The sequence below is a fragment of the Diospyros lotus genome, chromosome 9 (assembly GCF_014633365.1).
Source record: "Diospyros lotus cultivar Yz01 chromosome 9, ASM1463336v1, whole genome shotgun sequence".
In the NCBI taxonomy this organism is placed as follows: Eukaryota; Viridiplantae; Streptophyta; class Magnoliopsida; order Ericales; family Ebenaceae; genus Diospyros; species Diospyros lotus.
This window is the reverse complement of record NC_068346.1, coordinates 30,628,668-30,651,419: the sequence shown is the minus strand read 5'-3', so window position 1 is coordinate 30,651,419 and position 22,752 is coordinate 30,628,668. Positions and strand designations below refer to the sequence as shown.

The 22,752-nt window shown below is 37.9% G+C and overlaps 1 protein-coding gene across 1 annotated transcript; it reads left to right on the top strand.

The window, feature by feature from the left end:
- The first annotated feature begins 976 nt into the window (after positions 1 to 976).
- Positions 977 to 22,682, top strand: LOC127810277 (two-component response regulator-like PRR73). The gene is made up of 9 exons (XM_052349660.1): positions 977 to 1,187; positions 1,810 to 2,283; positions 11,697 to 11,858; positions 11,977 to 12,110; positions 12,368 to 12,529; positions 20,292 to 20,472; positions 20,600 to 21,044; positions 21,147 to 21,867; positions 22,293 to 22,682. The coding sequence occupies exons 2-9, from the start codon at positions 1,956 to 1,958 to the stop codon at positions 22,374 to 22,376; spliced, it is 2,217 nt and encodes a 738-aa protein (XP_052205620.1). The 5' UTR covers positions 977 to 1,187; positions 1,810 to 1,955; the 3' UTR covers positions 22,377 to 22,682.
- The last annotated feature ends 70 nt before the right edge of the window (positions 22,683 to 22,752 follow it).

Here is a 22,752-nt window from a genome sequence, read left to right as displayed (position 1 = left end):
AAATTTCGTAAAAAAACAAAAATTCCTTAAAAAATACTTCAAAATATTCAAAAAAATTGATGGAGTTTATTTTGTCACTTCTTGTTTAAGACCTTTGTTTAATAGTTTGTGAACAATATTTATGGATGCAATGAAATTTTTGTTATTTTTTATTTGAATTCTTATTATCACAATCTCCATTAGGTATTTTTATGAAATTTGTTTTTTTGGGATATTTTTAAGTTTTTTATGAAATTTAAGTATTTTTTAAATATTTTAAGGTATTTTATGAAATTTAGGTTTTTAAATTTTTTTTGTCTTTTTTTAATGAATTTTTAAAGTTTTTTATTAAATTTTGATTTTTTATCAAATTTGATATTTTTTATTTTTAAAATCTGTTAAAATTTTTGATTATTAAATAATTAAATATTATATTTATATATTAAATTAATCTAACGTGTCTAACGTAGATAAAGATTTTGTTTATTTTTAATATATTAAAAATTTAAAATAATATTTTTAATAATTAAAATATCAAATCTTAATATTTTATATATTAAAAATTAAATATTATATTTTTAATTATTAAGCAGTTGCTATATTTAGTAAGTCATAATATTTTATTTAAATAATATTTATCATCTGCTGCACAAATTTTGCAAGTTATTCGTTTCCCTTGGGTTTAGGGGGAAAGAGCTTTCACCGTCAAGCCCGCCGTTAGTTTGCAGCCAGCCATTGTGGCCTCGCGTCACGTCAATACAAAAGCAAACCATTAAACGAGCCAATACGTCGCCACGTGGCCCCGAATCGGATCCAAAACGATTGTCTTTGGATCCGCCCCAAACTATTCAGCTTCCCGCTTTAGATTTCCTTCCACGTCACCCTCCTCCTTCCTACGTGTCATCCACGTGTCGCATCCGCCCCCACTCCGATTGCCCCCTTCCCTCATATCCACGTCGGCCGACAATACGCTACTAATATCTCCACGGATATATCTGTCTGTCCACCGTCGACTCTTGCTTCGGAGTTTAGAAGAGAAAAAAAAAAAAAAGAAGCATTTCAGCAGGTTGAACCCTAGAGATACTCTGAAATTAGTTTCCGTTCGAGGCAGATTTGCGTCTCCGATTGCATGAATTGCTTGTTCTTCGCGGACGGAGCCGTACAGATAGAGCTGTGCGTTCTTCTTTAATGTAGTCTAGGACTAGCAGGTATACTGTTCTTTACGTTTGTTCATGTTTTATCGGGAAATTTGAAGGTATTCTTGTTAGATTTGTGTTTTTATTCGAGGAATTCAGTTCTGCTGGTGGAACTGTTGGTGATGTTTCTTTGAAAGAATGTCCAAAGACTGTTTGTCGGTGATGTTATGTCTGGTTGCGGAGAAATTCTTGAAAAGTTAGTTAACCACAACTTTGAATTTTTGGATAAGGCTTTGATCTGTGGTATGTAACTGAATATTTGAACTTTTTCCTGAATGGTAGGGACGTAGGGTTTAACAGTATACTGCACCGGTTTGCAAGGAAAGAACATCATTCTGCATTATTAATGGTTTCTTATGGTTTAACCCTATGGTAATGTAGTCATGGGATATTTGAATGTTTATGGAAAATACTACGTACTTAAAAGATTGCAGGGTTAGAGAATCGGGACTTTCTTGTTCTAATGCTCTAGTAGCAAGGGTTTGTGATTGCTTCCTTTTTTTTTTTTTTTTTTGGATTATATTTACTAAGATTGTTTTTAAATCTTTGTGGAGTCAGTTCAAAATTGGATTATAAATTAATTGCTAGGACATGTTGTTTCTCATATTCAAGTGTGTATGTTTCTCTAATGTAGGAATATGTTGAGGGGTGAGCTTTTTCTTTAGAGGTTGATTTCTTATTGAAGACAGCATGTGCAATTTGTCTAAAATAGAATCTAGTGCCTCATTCATCGGTGGTCTTCTTGAATCTGGTTGATGAGGAGTCTTTTGGTGAACACGAATGGTTGGGTTTGCGGAACTCGATTTCCATGCATGGGATCAGCAAAAAGGAGTGAGGGATCGCATTGGAGGTGAGGGGCAGGTTCTTTCTGAGGAAGATGAATCCAGAATTAATGAGGATGCTGAAGGCGCAAAGTTTGGCCCTATGCAGTTGGTCCGGTCCCAGGCTGTTCCACAGATACTGCAGCAACACCCCGAAGGGCCTCAAGGATTGACAGTTTGTTGGGAAAGGTTTCTCCCTCTTCGGTCACTGAAGATTCTGCTGGTGGAAAATGATGATTCAACTCGCCATGTTGTCAGTGCATTGCTTCGAAATTGCAGCTATGAAGGTCAGAACCTCTCTAACTCTTACAATATTGTGTTTGTCTGATCTATGTTGTGCAGTTAATCTCTTTAGCATGTCGAAGTGAGAGATATTTAATCTTATAGTTGCACTGAATTAAAATTTTTGCTGATTTTATTTTCATCTTGTACCTTCTTTTGACCATCTTTGGCTTAATATATATATATATATATATATATAATTATTTCATCTTTAAGGTTGATGCATTATTATTCCAGTTTTATCTACTGCAAAATTTGTGAGATGTTGTTCCATCTGCAGGTACAATTATCTCAAGTGAAATTCTACAATTTCACTTGAAAACTATTTTTGATGAATCAAACCTTTATCCAATCATAAATTCAGTGACTTAAGAAGAAAACTGGTATGCCAATATAATTTTCCAGTGACTTGCGGATTTATTAGAAACCAGCATGCTTTGCTTTTTTATTTTGTCTTTCCTCTATAACTCAAAATTCTCACATTGGAGTTCTTTTGGGGGCTGGTGCCTTTGTATCACCCAGGAATTCTGAACAGAAATTTCCCGTGGCCACAAAATCCATGGTGCTCCTCATGGAAGTTGAAAGGCCCAAGTACCTGATCCAATCATCTTCTCCTTTGAAATCTGTCCTCAATCCAGGAAGAATGTCTTCTGTCCTGTCTTCAGAATCAGCCCTTTCCCTAGCAAATCGTCTCATCCTTTTCCATAGGTGGCTTCTTGAATAGGCAAACTGGATGACAAGAATCAATCACTAGGACCCCTGCATCTCCTCCAAATCCTGATTAACCCATTTCTTTACCCTTGCTACCTTGGGACAGGGCTATCTTCCCATTATCCAACCCTTCTCATTGCATATCTGATTAGTGGAGCAACCCATATTGACAAGGCTTGAAGTCCACTGATTTTGCTCCCCGTCCACTACTAGAGATAAAACACCGGGTGGTCTCAGCAGCATTGCAATATAATCTTGCAAGTTATGTGAACCCTTACTAGGGTATTATTATCCTTCACCCTTGTAGTCTTTGGCTTGAAGCCATGAACATACATGGTCTGCCCCCTCTAGAAGGGCTCTGATGGCCAAGATAACCTATGGTGTTCTTCCACTTGTATGTGGGTAATCTTGTAACACCCAACATCTATAAATTGACTATTTTAGAAAATTGTAAATTTTATTAAGTATCAAAGATAATTAAGACAGAAGTGATCAACCCAATGGACTAGGGTTGGGTTTTCTGTCACACATTATGGTCTGGGTGCGACCTCGACCGTTTATTGGCAGATTTGAACTATCTTTTTAGCCATTTCCTTTATGTTATATCGTTATGTTTTATTTACTTTATGCATTGGTATTAGTTTGAATATTACAGCTATAAGGGGATGTGATATTTTAAGGGGAGGTCCACGTGTAAAGGGGCTTGGGGAAAAAGACAAAAGAGTTTGTTATTGGGGGTGGGATCTGCTGTGGCAGCACCCCTGCTAGAGGTTTATATGCCCCTAGACTCAGCTGGTAACGGTATGAAATATCAGAAACAGATTCTATTCTTCTCTGTCATTTTCTCTTTGTTCTCTCTCTTTTCTTCCTCCCTCTCTAATCTCTCTCCCTTACTTGTTTAGTCTTCTTCTAAGATCCCTGACTGACCTCTCTAATTCATATTGAATTAGAGAGGGCAGATTACATTGTCACATTTGGGTTTGTGACAACTGGTATCAGAGCTCCTGTCTTAGGTGTAACAGTAGAAGTGTAAGAATCCCACATTGCCTTGGCAAGGGAGACTTGGACTATATATAAGGAGGAGGATCCCTTCACCTGTTAAGCTGGCTTTTCAGGTTGGAGTTCTACCTCTTACTTCTTACATGGTATCAGAGGCAACCCTTGGCTGGGGGACTACCCTCGATTGTGGTCATGGATCAGTACCCTACTCGATTATCTGGGCATGTATCAGTTACTGGAGAAGCTTCGGCATGGGGGGAGTGTGAGAATCCCACATTGCCTTAGCAAGGGAGACCTGGGCTATATATAAGGAGGAGGATGTAGAACTCCAACCTGAAAAGCCAGCTTAACAGGCTTTTTAGGTTGGAGTTCTACATCCTCCTCCTTATATATAGTCCAGGTTTCCTTTGCTAAGGCGATGTGAGATTCTCACAAAGTTGAGGGGTCAAAAGAAGAAGTAGAAGAGAGTGGGGAATCAGAAGAAGAAAACAACGAAGAAATTTCATTGCATGCACTCAAGGGAGTGACTAACAACAAGATAATTAAGGTTACAGAGAGTATGAAAAATCATAACTTGTTGGTCCTAATAGATAGTGGAAGCACACATAGCTTCCTTGATGAAGGGATAGCTAAGAGGCTAAAATGTCTGCTCTAGGGAACTCAACCCTTACGTGTGACAATAGCAAATGGTAGTAGGGTGCTTAGCAAATCAGCATGCCACGGGGTTACATGGGAGATGCAAGGAGAGAAATTTGAAGCGGATTTAAGGCTACTACAGTTAGGGGGATGTGATGTGGTGTTGGGGGTTGACTAGATGAAGGGGGTAAGTCCCATTAGTTTTGACTTCAATAGAATGGAGGTTTCCTTTGACAAGGGAGGAAGGAAAATAACACTGACTGGGGAAAGGGAAACGAGATCCTGCACGATGATCTCGGGAAAGAAATTGCACAAAATGCTCAAGAATAAATGGTGTCAACTGTCCCAATTGTTCTCACTGGTGGTTGTGGGGGAAGGTTCACTTATGACAATGGAAGGAGGGCCCGAGAAAGAGCTGCAAGGCGAGGTGTACTCGACAGTTACATCTCAGTCCCGAAAGCTTGACCAGGTACATTCTCAGTGCCTAATTGATGAACTGTTGGATAGTTACAAGGACTTATTTGTTGAGACCACAACCTTACCTCCTACCCAAACCTTGGATCACTCCATAAACCTGAAACGTAATGCTGAACCCATCAACATTAGGTCCTATAGGTACTCCCCAACCCAAAAAACTGAAATTGAAAAGATGGTGAAGAATATGTTAAACTAATCTTTCATAAGACATAGCCAAAGCTCTTTTGCCTTGCCAGTCCTCCTAGTTAAAAAGAATGATGGATTTTGGCGTTTTTGTGTTGACTATCGCAAATTGAATCCCTTGACCATTAAAGATAAATTCCCTATACCCTTAGTCGAGGACTTGGTGGATGAACTGCATGATGCCCATTTCTTTTCAAAACTTGACCTTAGATCTGGCTACCATTAGATCAAAATGAAACCCAAGGATGTCCATAAAACCGCTTTTAGGACACACCACGACCATTTTGAATTTTTGGTGATGCTATTCGGGCTCACCAATGCCCCAGTTACATTTCAATCCCCAATGAACCAAATTTTTTAGCCTTACCTAAGGAAATTTGTCCTAGTGTTCTTTGACGACATTCTTGTATATGGCCCTACCTTGGACCAACATATTTCTCACCTTAAAACCACCCTTAAGGTCCTTAGCTAACCAACTTTTCATCAAAAGGTCAAAATGTGCATTTGGACAGAATCAAGTGGAGTATTTGGGGCATTTAATTTCTAGGGCAAGGGTTAGCACCGACCCTTAAAAAGTGGAAGCCATGTTGGCTTGGCCCAAACCCACCATAGTGAGGGCCTTGAGAGGATTCCTTGGGCTAACGGGTTATTATCGTCGATTTGTCAAAGGATATGAGACCATAAGTAAACCTCTAACAGAACTCTTAAAGAAGGGAAGCTTTAGTTAGGGGCAGGAGGCCGAGATAGCCTTTGAAAAGTTAAAGAGGGCAATGGGTAAGGTTCCAGTTTTGGGGCTACCCGATTTTATCCAACCATTTGTGGTAGAAATAGATGCTTGTGGGAGTGGCATTGGGGCGGTATTGTCCCAGAAAGGAAGACCCTTAGCCTTCTTAAGCCAAGCTCTAAGTGGTAGACATATGGGCCTAAGTATATATGAGAAAGAATTCTTGGCGGTTTTGATGGCAGTGGATAAATGGCGTCATTACTTGGAATTGGGGAAGTTTATAATTAAGACGGATCATGAGAGTTTGAAATTTTTGTTGCAACAAAAATTGCAAACTCAACTACAAAAAAAGGGAATGGCTAAATTAATGGGATTGGATTATTCAATACAATATTGGAAGGGCAAGGAGAATGTGGTAAGGTGTCATGAGGATGGGAATTTGGCAGCCATTACCATGATAGTATCGGAGTGGTGTAAGGAAGTGGTGGATAGTTATGAAGGGGATGAACGGGTGCAAGAACTCATACAAGGACTGGCTGTGGGATCACAAGGAACTGGTGGTCATACTCTAAGAGAAGGGATGCTGCGGCTGCATGGTAGAGTGGTCATAGGCAGCAAGGGAGACCTTAGGAAAAAATATTATAGTCACTGCATGAATCTCTCTTAAGGGGGCATTCAAGGGTCCAAAACACTTATTTAAGGGTGAAGCAACTATTTTACCCTTAAATAATAAGTGATACTGTTATGTTTTTAAGCACAATACCAGTGTATTAGCAACCAAGCAAGGGAATCATTCGATCACTGAGTATTCCAATCTCCTGCAAACTCTATGGTAGGAAATGGATCACTACTAGTGTATCAAAATGACATGTAGTGTGGATGCAGACATACTGAAAAGGTTTGTTGAAAAAGGCAGGATTTAAGAATTTCTTGTTGGCCTAAATATTGAATTTGATGCAGTGAGAGTACAGATACTTGAAAAAGAGGGTTTGCCATCCCTAAATGAGACTATAGCCATTGTCTGTGCTGAGGAAGGAAAGAGAGGAGTCATGCTTGAGACTCATACAATGGAAAATTCTGCACTAATGACTAGAAAGATACAACATTCCAGTGCAGAACATCAAGGGAGTGAGGCTAAAAAAACTACTGATGGGTCACGGCCAAACAAGGATCTGGTGCACCTATTGCAAGAAGCCTAGACACACTATAGACAAATGCTAGAAGTTACATGAAAAACCATTAGCTGAGGGTAAAGGGACACCAGGTAAGCAGAAGAGGTAGGAGCATGCCTATGTGGCTAACACTTAACAAGCTGGAGAAATGGATCATTCAGAACCAGCTACTGAGTTCAACAAGGAAGAAATCACTAAATTGAAACAACTGATTGGATCCCTAGAGAAATCTATTGGTTCAGGTACTTGTCCCCTAACTTCTTCAGGTATTTCTTCCTTTTCTAATGCACTAACTACCTTAAATACTACTCTCTCAAATGCTTGAATTATTGACTCAGGGGCCACAGATCATATGACCTGTTCTTCTCACAAATTTGTGTCATATATTCCTCGTCCTAGCAACCGAAAAATTACCATTGCTGATGGTACAACTACTATAGAAGCAGGTTAAGGAGATGTTTATATCAATGAACATCTTACCTTAAAAAATGCTCTGCATGTACCTAAACTATTCACTAACCTTGTTTCAATTCAGAAACTTACCTCAGATTCTAATTATAGAGTGGTTTTTTATCCCCCTCATTGTGAAATTCAGAAGCAGGACCACGGGGAGGGTGATTGGACATGCTAAAGAGAAGGAAGGTCTCTATTTTCTTGAGGAACAAAGTGGACAGTAACCTAGGCTAGCCAAAATCTCTCCAATCTCATGTATGATTGAATCCTCTCAGTCTCGCAAAGAAAAGATTTGGCTACAACATTTATGTTTTGGTCATCCTTCTTTTAATGTTCTGAAAATGATGTATCCTTTATTGTTCAAATGATTAAATGAAGTAGACCTCCAGTGTGACATATGCGAGTTTGCAAAACATAGAAGGGCATCCTTTCTAATGAATGTTATTTCTAATGAATGTTAAAAGAAGTCCTATTCCGTTTGCACTTATACACAGTGACATTTGGGGTCCATCTCCTATTCCTAATATCATTGGGGTTTGGTGGTTTGTTTCATTTATTGATGATTGCACTAGAACCACTTGGATCTATCTTTTAAAGAATATATGACATGTCAGTTTTGTAGTCCCCGTTTTCTATAATTTGATAAAAACTCAGTTCAATGTTGAAATCAAACGAGTTAGATCAGATAATGCTAAGGAATACTTTAATTAGTTCCTTATTTCCTATTTCCAAGAAAAAGGCATAGTTCATGAGTCCTCCTATGTAAACACTCCACGACAAAATGGGGTGGCTAAAAAAAAGAATGAACATCTCCTAAATATCACTAGAGCTCTCTGATTTCAAAGGAATGTTCCAAAGCAATATTGGGGGGAGGCTATCTTGACTGTTACTCATCTTATGAACTGACTGCTATCAAGGAACCTAAATTCTCAAAGTCCTCTTCAATTGTTGTCTCAATTCTTTCCACAAGTTTCAATCTCTAGTGGTCTCATACCTAGAGTATTTGGGTGTGTAGCATTTGTTCATCTACACTCTCAACCTAGGGGAAAACAGGACCCTAGGGCTCTTAGATGTATTTTTGTGGGATATTTATCTACTCAAAAGGGGTATAAGTGTTTTCATCCTCCAACTAATTTTTTTTTTTTTTATATCAATGAATGTTACATTTGCTGAACGAAATCAATATTTTGTTCAGAATTCTCTTTAGGGGGAGAACTTAGTAACTGAGGAAAAGGATAAAAATTTGTTTCTTCCTGAGTTTCCTTCCTTCTTGCCTACTCCTATACAACACCTACAACCTACTGTTGCATCACTACAACCAGCATCTAATCCTCAATCCAAGCCTCAAGAACAAACAACATAAGTGTTAGTTCAGGAGGTAGAACCTTGTCCACTCCAAGTTTGCTCAAGAAAGAAGAGAGACCTACTACTCATTCAACACCTGTCTAGGTATTTGAATCAACTCCTAAACTTGACATGGAGCAAGCTGAGGTAACCAAGTCTACTTTTATCTATCCTAATGAAATTGAACATGTTTCTAATCTATCTAATTCAAGTGATACTGACCTACCTATTGCCAAATGCAAAGGAACTAGAACCTGCACAAAACACCCCTTGCACTTATTTATGTCCCATAACAACTTGTCTCCTAGTCATAAAACCTTCCTCACCAACCTTAGCTCTATACCCATCCCAGAAACAGTATTTGAGGCATTGAGCAATAAGAATTGGAGAGAGGCCATGAGGGTAGAGATGTAGGCACTTGAAAAGAATAAAACATGGGACCTAGTAAGGCTGCCTAAGGGGAAGAAACTAGTTGGGTGTAGATGGATATTCATTATTAAATACAACTTAGATGGGTCATTAGAAAGGTATAAGGCAAGATTAGTTGCTAAAGGCTATACCCAAACCTATGGTGTGTATTACCTTGAAACTTTTGCCCCTGTGGCAAAAATGAATACTATAAGGATATTGCTATCCCTAGTAGCTAATTATAGTTGGAAATTATAGCAATTTGATGTAAAAAATGCCTTTCTACATGGAGATTTAAAGGAAGAAATATATATGGAGGTCTCATCGGGAGTAAGTTCAACAAAGGAAAAAGATGTGGCATTCAAGTTAAACAAATCCCTATATTGGTTAAAGCAATCTTCAAGAGCTTGGTTTGGAAAATTTACCAAAGCCATGCTCAATTTGGGATACAAACAAAGCCAAAAAGATCATACACTATTTCTAAGACATTTAGTTGCTAGAAAAATCACTGTTTTGCTGGTTTATGTTGATATTATAATGACAAGAGATGATTTGGAGGGAATGGAAAGCCTAAAGTAGTGCTGAATAAAGGAATTCAAAATTAAGCAGTTAGGCAAGCTGAAGTACTTCTTGGGTATTAAAGTAGCTCACTCTTAGCAAGGTATTTTCATATCCCAACATAAACATATCCTTGATCTATTAACTAAGATTGGTATACTAGGATGCAGGCCAGTTGAGACTCCTATTGAGCCTAGCCATAAGCTAAGTAACTATCCAGATGATGCAGCAACAGATAAAGGTCTCTACCAAAGATTAGTTGGGAGACTCATTTATCTATCACACACTTGGCCTGACATAGCATATGTTGTGGGAGTGGGTAGCCAATTTATGCACAATCCTAAGAAAGTACACCTGAAAGCTGTGCATAGAATTTTGCATTATCTAAAGGGCACACCAAGTAAGGGAATTCTATTCAAAAAAGGATAAGAATTAACCCTTGAAGCCTATACGGATGCTGATTATGCAGGATCAATGGTTGATAGGGGATCAACATCTGGGTATTGTACTTTTCTAGGGGGAAATATTGTGACCCAGAGGAGGCAGAATGTGGTGTTAAGATCAAGTGTAGAGGTAGAATTCAAGTCCATGGCTCTTGGGATTTGTGAATTACTATGGATTAAAATAATCCTAGAAGATTTAAGGGTCAAATGGAAGGATCCTATGTAACTATATTGTGATAATAAGTCAGCTATTAATGTTGCACACAATCTGGTGCAACATGATCGCAATAAAACACGTGGAAGTTGACAAACACTTTATAAAAGAAAAGTTTGAAAGTGGTCTAATTTGTACTCCATTTGTGCGTACAGGAAGTCAGCTGACAAATCTACTTACTAAAGGCCTCTCGGGAACAGCCTTTCAAAAGTTAACAAGCTAGTTGGGAATAGGTGACATACATTCTCCAGCTTGAGGGAGAGTGTCGGGAAATAAGGAGTAATTTTCAGAATTATAAGATTTATGAGTTATTGTTTTCTTATGTAGTTATTGGTTTGTTTTTCAGTTGTTTTATCTGTTAGTGGGCTGAGTTATGGTCCACAAGTTGTGTTTGTTTTCAGATTAGTGGTTAGGTAGTTGCTCCTCATTTTAAGGAAGTGGGGAGTGCTTCTCTTAATCTGTATATATATTGAGGTATAGGCCAGAAATAAGATCAGTTTTTTTCTTTCCAATTCATAACAGATGATCTTACTGAACTCAAAGGGAAAGATACACGATGATGTTTTGCAAACTCACATACATCACAATGTAAACTATCAATTGAAATGTTCTGGAAAAGTAAACATAGTTCTAAGAATTATCTAGTTTACAAAAGTCATTGTTTTGTGTTTGGACAATTCTGAATTTACCTTATCTGCTAGCTGACGATTGAATCAATCCATTGAGTAGTCTACCTTTACATTTATCATTTAAACACCTACGGGAGATATAGCAGATTCAGATCCTAAATTGATGGAAGGTAATTTACATACCTATCAATAATTTGTTGTTAATAGATGGTCATATTTATTTATTTATTTTGGGTTGGTGGGGGGGCGGATCAATAGCAGGTGATTGTAAGGTGGCATTTCATCAAAATCTGTTCTTTGAGTTTGTGGCCTTTTAAGGTTTGTGAGTCATATGCTTATTTCTGCCCCTTTCTGTGACGTATAATGCTCAAATCTTGTGTGCTGTAAATTAATGGAAACTCATATTCTCATCTGTTTGTTTTCTCTTTTTTCTACCAATGATGTTGATATTGATTTCATCCTTGCAGTTACTGCTGTGGCTAATATTCTAGAAGCATGGAAAGTCTTAGAAGATTTAACCAGTCACATTGATCTTGTCCTAGCAGAGGTAGTGATGCCTTTTTTATCGGGCATTGCTCTCTTATGCAGGATTATGAACCACAAAACTTGCAAGAATATTCCAGTTATCAGTGAGTATTAGTCATATTTCTTCTATTGGGAGTTCTATGGATAAGTAGCATTATTTTTTCCTAAAATTTTCACCGATTGATACTTTTAACTGCTTCACCCGATGAGTTTTCTGTGCAGTGATGTCTTCTAATGATTCCATGGGTATAGTATTTAAGTGTTTGTCAAAGGGTGCAGTTGATTTTTTGGTGAAGCCTATACGAAAGAACGAGCTTAAAAACCTTTGGCAGCATGTTTGGAGGAAGTGCCACAGTGTGAGTAGATAGAGTTTTCCCAACTTATGTATTAATATTTTATTGACTTGTTGCGAGTTCAAAAGAGGTTAGTCTTCCTTGTAGATGTAAGTTCTAGTAGTCACTAGTTTGAACTATGAAAAATGGAGTTCCCTTTCATCTTGAAAGTCACATGCTTGGACTAAAATCAAACAGAGGATATTGTTCAAACCATAGTTATTCCTCGGCAAAGATGGTTTCTAATTCTAATTTGTGTTAATTTCTCATTCTTTCTTTAGTTTAGTGGCAGTGGAAGTGAAAGTGGTATACGGACTCAAAATTCTACATGGTCAAAAAGTATTGAAGAGTCTGACAATGACACTGACAGCAATGATGAGGATGATAATGCTAGCATTGGTTTGAATTTTAGGGATGGAAGTGACAATGGCATTGGCACTCAGGTATAATTTACTTTCAGGTAGTCAACATTTTAAACTTTTGGCCACATGTATGTACACCCATGATTTGTATAATTCTGCTCATTAATAATGTAAGTTGCATAAAATATACATCTAGTTATTTTCTTTATCTTCAAGCTTGTAAAACTTGGCATCTTGATTAAAATTATGGATGAACCAGTAGTAATTTGAGATTGTGATCTCTTTTATATGTGAATATACATTATTATAGCATGAAGTATACTTCTCATGTTACTTTTATTGTATTTGAATAACTTAAAGGCCAATCTGGTGATAAAGGTTAATTACCCGCGGGCTTCAAATTGGCTGATATACCTAAACATCAAAATAAAGAGTTGAAGTGAAGATGAGGGTGGCTACACTTTTTGGGCAAAACCACTAGTAACAGAATTCAGATAATTGGAAGTTGTTCTGTACTAAATCATGGAAATCAAACTTCTCAAAGAGCATCAATATGATTTCTCAAAATTTGGTTGATGTCAAAAGTAGCCAGAAAAACCAATCTCATTCCTCCTTGTAGGGTTACAAGATTATATACAGTTGATAAAAGAGACCTTTCTAATCTTAGCCTTCTACATTAGGAAGTTCCTAATCTAGCTTCTACTGAAATTAAGAAAGATTTACAAGATACAGTCAAGATATAATTCCTAGGTAAAGGAAATACAAATCAAGCAAATAAATCCTTGAATATACTTGAGAATCTCGAATCTCGTTATTTGCTAACACTCCCCCTCAAGATTGTGAGTGGATGGAATGCAAGATTGTGAGTGGATGTCTTGCATTCCAATCTTGCTCAACAACCTTCGACACACATGGCTAGGCAGACCTTTTATAAAAATATCTGCAAGTTGATCATCTGTAGATACAAAGGGTGTGCAAATTAGGCCACTATCTAGTTTCTCCTTTATGAAATGTCGATCCATTTCAACATGCTTTATTCGGTCATGTTGTACCGGATTATGAGCAATACTAATAACAGATTTATTGCCACAGTAGAGCCTCATAGGTGTTGTCCCCTTAATCCTTAGGTCTTCCAAGAGTATCTTATCCAATGTAGTTCACATATTCCTTGGGCCATTGATTTGAATTTTGCTTCCGCACTTGATCGGGTTACAACACTTTGTTTCTTGCTTCTCCAAGTCACAAGATTACCCCCTAGAAATGTGCAATACCCTGATGTTGATCTTCTATCAACCACAAACTTGTAACTAGGGTTTTAGACGTGAAATGAAGAAACAAAAAATCACACGAGAAAAATGAGAATGAGAGGTTTTGAAGAATGCCTTGATCAATCAATTAATCAAAATGAAATAAGGCATAGCTGAACTATTTATATCTAGCTATCCTTGACAACAAACTAACTAACTGACTTAGTTACTTAACTAATCCTTTACTAAATACAACAAAGAACATAACTAATTACAACAATTCACTATACTAGTCAGCATCAATTTCTTTAACATTCCCTCTCAGATTAGACCTCCTGACAAAGTTAGAATAGGTAAGCTTTGTCTTGTCTGAAACTGCTGGCACATGAGAATATATAGGAGATAATCTGAGCCCAAGTTTGTTACACAAAAATGACAACCTGTCCCTTGATAGTCCTTTGGTAAAGATGTCTATCACTTGATGTAGAGTAGGAACACACTGAATTTCAATCTCTCCATTTTCCACCTTTTCCCGAACAAAGTGCACATCTATTTCAATATGCTTGGACATGAGAGAAATACTGGATTTTTTGCTATGCTCTTTGCTGCCAGGTTATCACACCATAAGACTGGAACATGGGCTAATGGATAGCCCAATTCAGAAAACAGATTTTAACCACATGATTTTAGTCACTCCTTGTGCTACTACACGATACTTTGCTTCTCCCACAGAATGAGCCACCACGAACTATTTCCTAGAGCTCCAAACCAACAAATTTTGGCCAAGAAATACACATAACCCATTGGTAGATCTCTTGGTTACTTTGCAGCCAGCATGGTCTGCATCAGTGTAAATTGTTAGGGACAATTCACTAGAGGTAGGTGCAAACAACAAACCCAGACCTATTGTGCCCTTGAGATATCGAAGTAGCCGTTTACAAGCCATTCAATGTTGCACTTTAGGAGAGGATAGGAACTAGCTCAATTTATTAACCACAAAAGTTATAAATGGTTGAGTATAGGTCAAGTATTGGAGAGAACCAATAGTGGTTTTATAGAGTGATGGATTAAAAACACTATCCCCTTCATCAGTTAATGAAATGCCCAAGTTCACTGGAGTCTCACAGGGCTTGTAGTCTTGCATTCCCGTCTTCTTCAACAAATCCAATGTGTATTTGGATTGTGTAAGATACATACCACTAGCATCTCTATGAGCCTCAAAACCTAGGAAAAAATTGATTGAACTTAAGGTTTTGAGTGCAAAATAAGTGTCCAAATCATAAAACAGGCCTTACGAACAATAGGATCAGACCTCGTGACAAGAATATCATCAACATATACCAATATGAATAATACAACTTTAATGGTTCTCTTAATGAACAAAGAAACATTTGAAACAGACCTGATAAAACCCCAATTTTGCAAAACTGTCCTTAATTTGGTGTACCAAGCTCTAGGTGCTTGTTTGAGACCATAGAGTGACTTTTTTTAGCTTACAAACATAGGAGGGAAATCTGGAATCAATAAAGCCCTCAGGTTGTGATATGTATACATCTTCAATTAGGTCCCCATTGAGAAATGCATTATTAACATCCATTTGTTGTATGTCCCAACCAAAAGTGGCTGCCAAGGAAAATAAAACTCTAATGGTGGGAGCCTTAATAACAGGACTAAAGGTCTCCGCATAGTCTATTTCAGGGGTTTGAAGAAAACCCTTAGCTACCAAACGAGCCCTATGCTTGAGAATTGACCCATCAGATTTATACTTGACCCTAAATACCCATTTGTAACCAATAAGATTCATATCAGATGAAAATAGAACTAAATCCCATGTATGATTGTGCTATAATGCAGAGAATTCCTCCTTCATAGTTGTAATCCAATGAGGATCTAAGAGAGCTTCATGAACTGAATTAGTCTCTAGGGTACTCATTAATGCATGGGGAGAGGTAGCAACAAGCTGTTTGGACTTAGATCGAGTTATCATAAGAAGAATAGAGGGTGCTGGAGCAAGTTTATGTTTAGGAATATGGGGCTGAATAGGTGGACAAGACTGCTGATTTGAAGAAGGCTTTGAAGACATAATATGAGAGGAAACATAATTAGCAGGATCAAAAGGTGATAAGGAAGGAACTAAAGACTATGCTACTCGAGGAACATCAGAATAAAGAGAAGGAAGAAAATGAAGGATAGAGGTTGAAGGACCATGAGACTGAAGTGCAGATGAGGAACAAGCTGAGGGTAAGAATAAGTTAGGATAGGGATACTTATCTGGATTAAATTTAACATGTCCAGAGACATATTCTACTCGAAGGATGTAAATATTTGTACCCCACTTGAACATGGCTATAACCAAGGAACACACACTTGGAAAAATGAAAATCAAACTTGTGTCAGTTATGAGGTCGAAGATAAGGAAAGCAGCAGCATCCAAAAGGTCGAAGGTCAATGTAGTTAGGTTGTTTATGACAAAGTAACTCAAATGGAGAGCAAAATTTCAGGACAACAGAAGATAAAAGGTTTATGGTGTAGGCAACTGTTTGAAATGCTTCTACCCAAAATTTTAAAGGCATATGAGCATGGACTAACAATGTAAGACCCATCTCAGCTATATGTTGATGTTTTCTTTCATCAACACCATTTTGTTGGTGTGTACAAGGACATGTAAAACGAGGCTGAATGCCATAAGTCTGAAGGTAGGGCAAAATGGCTTTAAATTCTCCCCTATTATCGGTTTGCAAGGCTTTTAGTTTTGAGTTGTATTGTAACTCAGCAAACTTATGAAAATTCATAAAATGGGTAAGGCATCAGACTTTAGTTTCAAGGGAAATAGCCATGTGTATCTTGTATGGGCATCAACAAAGATAAGATAATAACGATAACCCTCAGTAAAAGTAATAGGAGCTGGACCCCATACATCAGAATAAACCAATTCTAAAGATTGTTTTGCTGTAATGGGACAATGAGCAAATGGAAGTTGGTGTAATTTGTCAATTTTACAGGAATTACAAAAGGAAATATCAGACTTGAAACAAGAAATATGAAGTTTATTCAAAACATGTTATAGTACATGAGATGCAGGGTGCCCTAATTTGGCATGCCACTGCTGCTCGACATTACGTGTTTGGGCTACATTTATACTAGATGACAGATCTAGAGAGAACATATACTGTCTTGTACATTTATTTGAAGAAACAGAAAAAGTAGTAGCAACTTCTGAGGTCTTGAAAGAAGGAATAGCATTGGACTCGAACACAACACGACCAAATGCTGGTACCAACTGATATAGGCCATCTTTAAGTGTTCCTTGGAGTAGAACTAGCCTTAAGTCCTTGTCCTTAATCAAACAAGAAGTAGAATTAAACTCGGCTTTAACATTATTATCCTTTGTGAGTTGAGATACACTAAGGAGACTCTTCTTCATATGAGGAACATGAAGTACATTAGGTAATGAAAGAACTAAGCTAGGGTGAGTTTGAGTTTGTAAATGATTGACACCAACATTGGAAATAGGTAATGTCTTACCATCACCAACAACAACTTTATCAACGCCATGATATGGAGAGGATAGAGAAAGATTGTTGAGGCTGGTGGTAATGTGGTTAGTTACTCAAGAGTCAACAAACGAAGGAGATTCTCCACGAGGTGAGGCTTGGGATTGAGTATCAATGGACTGAGGCAAATAACCATAAGAGGTAGACCCTAAGTCAGCCATAAAAGTTTCATTAGATTCATTAGGACTGGCTAGAAAAACATGCGGATCTGATTGAAATTGAGAACCACCTCCACCTTTACCAAAATTTCCAAGACTTTGATTATGACCAGAAAATCTTTGAAAACTCCTATCAAAGCGGTGGTAAGATTTGTCTACAAAATGGCCAAGTTTACCACATAGCTAGCAATATAGTCTCCTACCACCAAATTGACCTGGACTCCTACCTCCTCTATTCATATAACTGCTCCCACGGGATACAAAACCTCCTCTATTATTAACATAGCCATTGTCAGATCTAGATCCATAAGAGGCAACATTCACATTCATGGATGGTGAATTAGCATAATCGAAATTAACAGAGGAAAAAACAGATGAATTCTTAGTGGCTAATCTTTGTTCATGCATTAACAAAAGATATTGAACTTTCTCTAAGTTTATCTCATCCATCTGATATGTAATGGCTCACCACAGTTTCATAATCATGATCGAGGCCATTCAAAATCGCTAACAGATCCTTGTCACCTAGGGGTTCACCGATAGCAACTAGAGCATGTGCAATAGTTTTGATTCTCAAAATGTAATCATTAATAGAAAGAGAGTTCTTCTTAACTGATAGTAGTTGTTGTTTCAATTGAAACGACTTAGCAACTGTCTGCTGCGAGTAGAGAGTCTCAAGAGAAGACCATACCTTCTCAGACGATTCGCAATGTATCACCTGTGCGAGGACTTCCTTGTCCATCGTAGAAAAGAGCCATCCAAGAAGAAGTTGATCAGATTGAATCTAGGTCGTGTATGTTGGATTTACAATCGATGAATCAGATCCTCCTGCTTTCGTATTTGGAGCATATTTAGGCGGAGGCAGAGACTTGTTAACGAATTGAAGCAAGTCAAAGGCTCTAATGGTAGCTAAGATTCGTGCCTTCCAGAATAGGTAATTACTGGTATCAAGTTTGATTGGGACAAAATTGAAGGATTTCGCAACTGAAGGAAAATCGAGTTGCGAGTTAAAAGATAAAGAGGAGTTTGATCGAGGTAACGAGGAGACACTGCAATCTTGATTAGATGCCATGGATATAGGTCAAATGGCTCTGATACCATGTAACTAGGGCTTCAGACGTGAAATTAAAAAACAGAAAATCACACAAGAGAAAAATGAGAATGAGAGGTTCTGAAGAATGCCTTGATCAATGAATTAATCAAAATGAGGCATAGCTGAACTATTTATATCCAGCTGTCCTTGACAACAAACTAACTAACCGACTTAGTTATTTAACTATTCCTTTACTAAATACGACAAACAACATAACTAAGTACAACAATTCACTATACTAGTCAGCATCAATTTCTTCAATAGGACCCTACATAGTCAGCATCAATATAGGCTTCAAGAGACAACTCTTCCCCCTTCTTGAACATTATACCTTGACCTGGTGTCCCCTTTAAATAATGTAGGATCCTATACACTGCTTTTAGGTGAGTTTCCTTACCAGTTCAAATTCTGTAAGTCGTTTTCCCATTGACAAAAACTAATAAATTATCATTCATTCCGTCAAAACACTTCTAGATCTATGTATGCATAAACACACACACACATACATATTACATATACATATATATGCACACAGTATGTATATATATACATACATATCTTCTTTTGGAAAATATTTTTATATACAAACCAAACACTGGAAAATAAAATACAAAATAAAATGTGAAATAATTTCACATGTAAATTATTTTCCAATGTTTCACATTGAAACAAACAGAGCTATACTGTCTATATGCTTGATTTTGTTGATGTAATGAATATTAATCTTGGTTTTTAGATGGAGGATTTGTCAACTTGGTGAAGCATATTTAAGTCTCCTTTGTCTACTAGTTTTTTTTGCAGGTCATAATTTGTTAGATTTCCACATCTGATTAAATTCAAGCTGTGCTAGATGATGAGATTGTTCCTTAATGTTTCGTAGCTTTTTGGTCAAATTCAAAGGTTGTCTAGATTTAGACGATACTTGGTTCACTAAGAAGACTATTAGAGCCAGTGCTTTTAGGGTATTTGCATTTGCAGTCTCACGCTGGAGTCCAGTTCTTTTCAACTAAGAAAGGGGATAATGATGACATAAGTTGAGATTTTAGGAAAGTATACTCTTGGCATAAATTTTGGAATTAGAGCAAGGTGGCATACTTCATTTTGTTTGCTAATTGGTCTTCTATTTACTTCTTCAATTTTAATGATTTTCTTTCCATAAATATGGTTTGTTTAGCACCCTATATAAACCTCTGGTTATGTATTGTGGAGGCTATCCTTGGTTACTGAATTGAAAAACATATTTAAATGTTGTTTCCCAGTGTTCTTTTGTGTTTTAAAGTGATTTTGTTCTTAGTCCTATATAATTGGGGTATGACCCATACATCATATTGAAAACAATTGCATTCCCATCCACTGAAAGGACCAAAATATTTCTATTTCCTGAAGAGTGAAATGAAACACCAGAAGAAAGGCAGAAACAAGCCTTGTATTCTAGATAGATTTCATCCTATGCTTTCCATCATTTCTGCATTTTCAACTTTTTTCATCGCTTCCAAAATGTCTCTGCTTTTGTGTCAAATAAAGGAAAAAACACCCAGTAAAATTTTGGATATTGCATGTTTTTATATAGTGTCCAAGTGATCAAATGTCTGTATGTTTCCTGGGAAGACATGCAGGCATGTACGAAAACTATTTACCATGCTTGTGAAAACTATTTACCATGCGCACAAGCATAGCAGAAGAACACTGGATCAGCATTTTCTTCACATTGTCAGATACCATTCCTGGCTGCATGGAGATTGAAGTCAACTTGAACTACTGAATAAACCAACCGTTTATATCTTATTGCAGACTTCTTGGACAAAACAGGCAGTAGAAGTTGAAAACCCCAAATGCATGTCACCATGGAATCAACTTGCAGATCCCCCTGATAGCACTTGTGCCCAGGTTGTCCACTCAAGGGCTGAAGCATTTAGCAACCAGGTGCCCACAATGGCCACAAAAGAGTACAACAGAGAGGATTGTATGAACGGTATGTGCAGCTCTATTCACAGCAACCATAGCCTTAGCTCTTGCCTGTCTATTACTTTGTCTTCCTAGCCCCTTTATTTTGTTATTTTTTTCCCGGTTAACCTTGCTGTTTTGAATTCACCTCTAAGGCGATGATGCAATTGGCGAATACTTGCAAAGAGAGGTTCCTAGGAGTCCAGATTTACAACTTGAAGAACAAGGAATACAAGTATTGGTCTCTGTAGCAGAGGCTAACGAGAAAAAAACTTCTGATCTAGAATCCAGAGAAGGTGATGAAAAATTAGAGAGAGTAAAACTGGAGATCAATGGTGAGACACGAAATGGAGAATATGGGGCAGAAGCTGCTGATTTTATTGGCACTCTAACTAACTGTAGTAATCTTCAGATGGAAAATGTAGCCAAAATTCCTTCTGACATCTCTATCTCAAACTGCCAAGTCAAGGCCATCTATGAAGCCGAGGAAATGCCTTCCCTTGAACTCAGTTTGAAGAGACAGAGAGACATTGAGGAGAATGAGCCAGGAGCACAAGAGCGAAATGTTTTGAGACGTTCGAACCTCTCAGCCTTCTCAAGGTATGCGGACTTAAATCCAAGAGAAATTAAATTGCACCTCGTCAGCAAATTTCATAACTTGAATAATAATAATAATAATAATCCTGAGTCCATGCTATGCAGGTATAATACCAATTCAACTGCTAATCAGGCTTCAGCAGGGAATGTGGGCATTTGTTCCCTGGTTGACAATAGTTCAGAAACTGCAAAAACAGAAACCATCCACAATCTACAATCTCATTCAAACGGGATACCTAATCAAGGTTCCAACGGCACTAGCAACAACAGTGATATGGGCTCCACAACTAATAACGCTTATACCAGGCCACCCGCTTCTGGTGAAAAGTCAATGCTCAAATCTGCAGTCAATATCCATCCCTGCTCTGCCTTTCAACCTGTTAAAGATGGGTATTATGTGTCATCCCGTAAGTCATTGATACCCTATAACATCGATGCTGCAACAATGAACGGCGTATTGGCACAAGCAAAGGGCATGCCCTCACATATCCAACATTCGCACAACCATCAGCACTACCTCCACCATCATTACCACATCCATGACATGCAGCAGCAGCAGAAACTGCCCAACCTCAACGAATTGTCTGGGCCGTTCAGTTTCTCAAGCTCAAAAACTGAAAACGGGAGTGGTTCTGGAAGTAACAACGGGAGCAATGGGCAAAATGGTAGCAGTTGTGCAATTGGAGACGGAACAAACAGGGGTAGTGATGGCAGCGGTGGAGGAAGTGGAAGTGGAAGTGGAGTAGATCAAAATCGTTCTGCACGGAGAGAAGCTGCTCTGAAGAAATTCCGTGAGAAGAGGAAAGAGAGATGCTTCAAGAAAAAGGTAAAACTACTTGATTCTCTTTCCAATCTGAAGCAGCTCATTATTCCCTTGGGCTACTACTAATATGAGAATTTGTTTTTAACTGCAAATTTCTCAGCGTCTTTGAATCTATTTTCCCTTGGGGGGGGGGGGGGGGGGGGGGGGGGGCAAATGCAATTTCAGCAAAGTCTTTTTCTTGCATGTTCCTATCCTGGAATTACATCAATCTCTCTATATGTGAATAAAGCCGTCAGCACCTGTGAAAATTTAATTCCTATAATAAAATAATAAATGGGTCCTTAACTTTATTCATTTATTCCTACGTGTTCCAAAATTCATATTCTCATGATTCATCCCCCCCCCCCCCCCCCCCCCCCCCCAAAAAAAGAAGCACTAAACACAGAAACACCTTTACTTACTGTGTGGTGTGTGTGTGTGGTGTGCAGGTGCGGTATCAGAGCAGGAAAACCTTAGCAGAACAAAGACCGCGCGTGCGAGGGCAATTTGCTCGGCAAAGCCATGTACGATAACAAAAGCGACAATAAATATTGCTAGCAGAAGCGCTTCAGAAGCTTGAGTTTGCATGTAGAATACGCATATGATGATAGACTTAAGACCAAAATCCCTTAAACCATTATGCTATGCGAGTAGTTAAAGGCAAATATGGAAGGACAACCTTGAACTTGTAGTTTGTTGTGTAATCTGAGACTTATATGACCCTGTTGTGCTGCTATATCACTACTCATCCCCCCAAAGATAAAAGCTTCTTTAATAGAACTCTTTTGTATTGGGTTTGATCCTTTTGCTCAAGATCTCAACCTTCTGTTTTCTTTTTCTTTTTTGCTTCATGTTACTAGTAAGTGTTTGCTTTCTGTCTTCACTTTAGCAAATAGCTGGGAACACGAG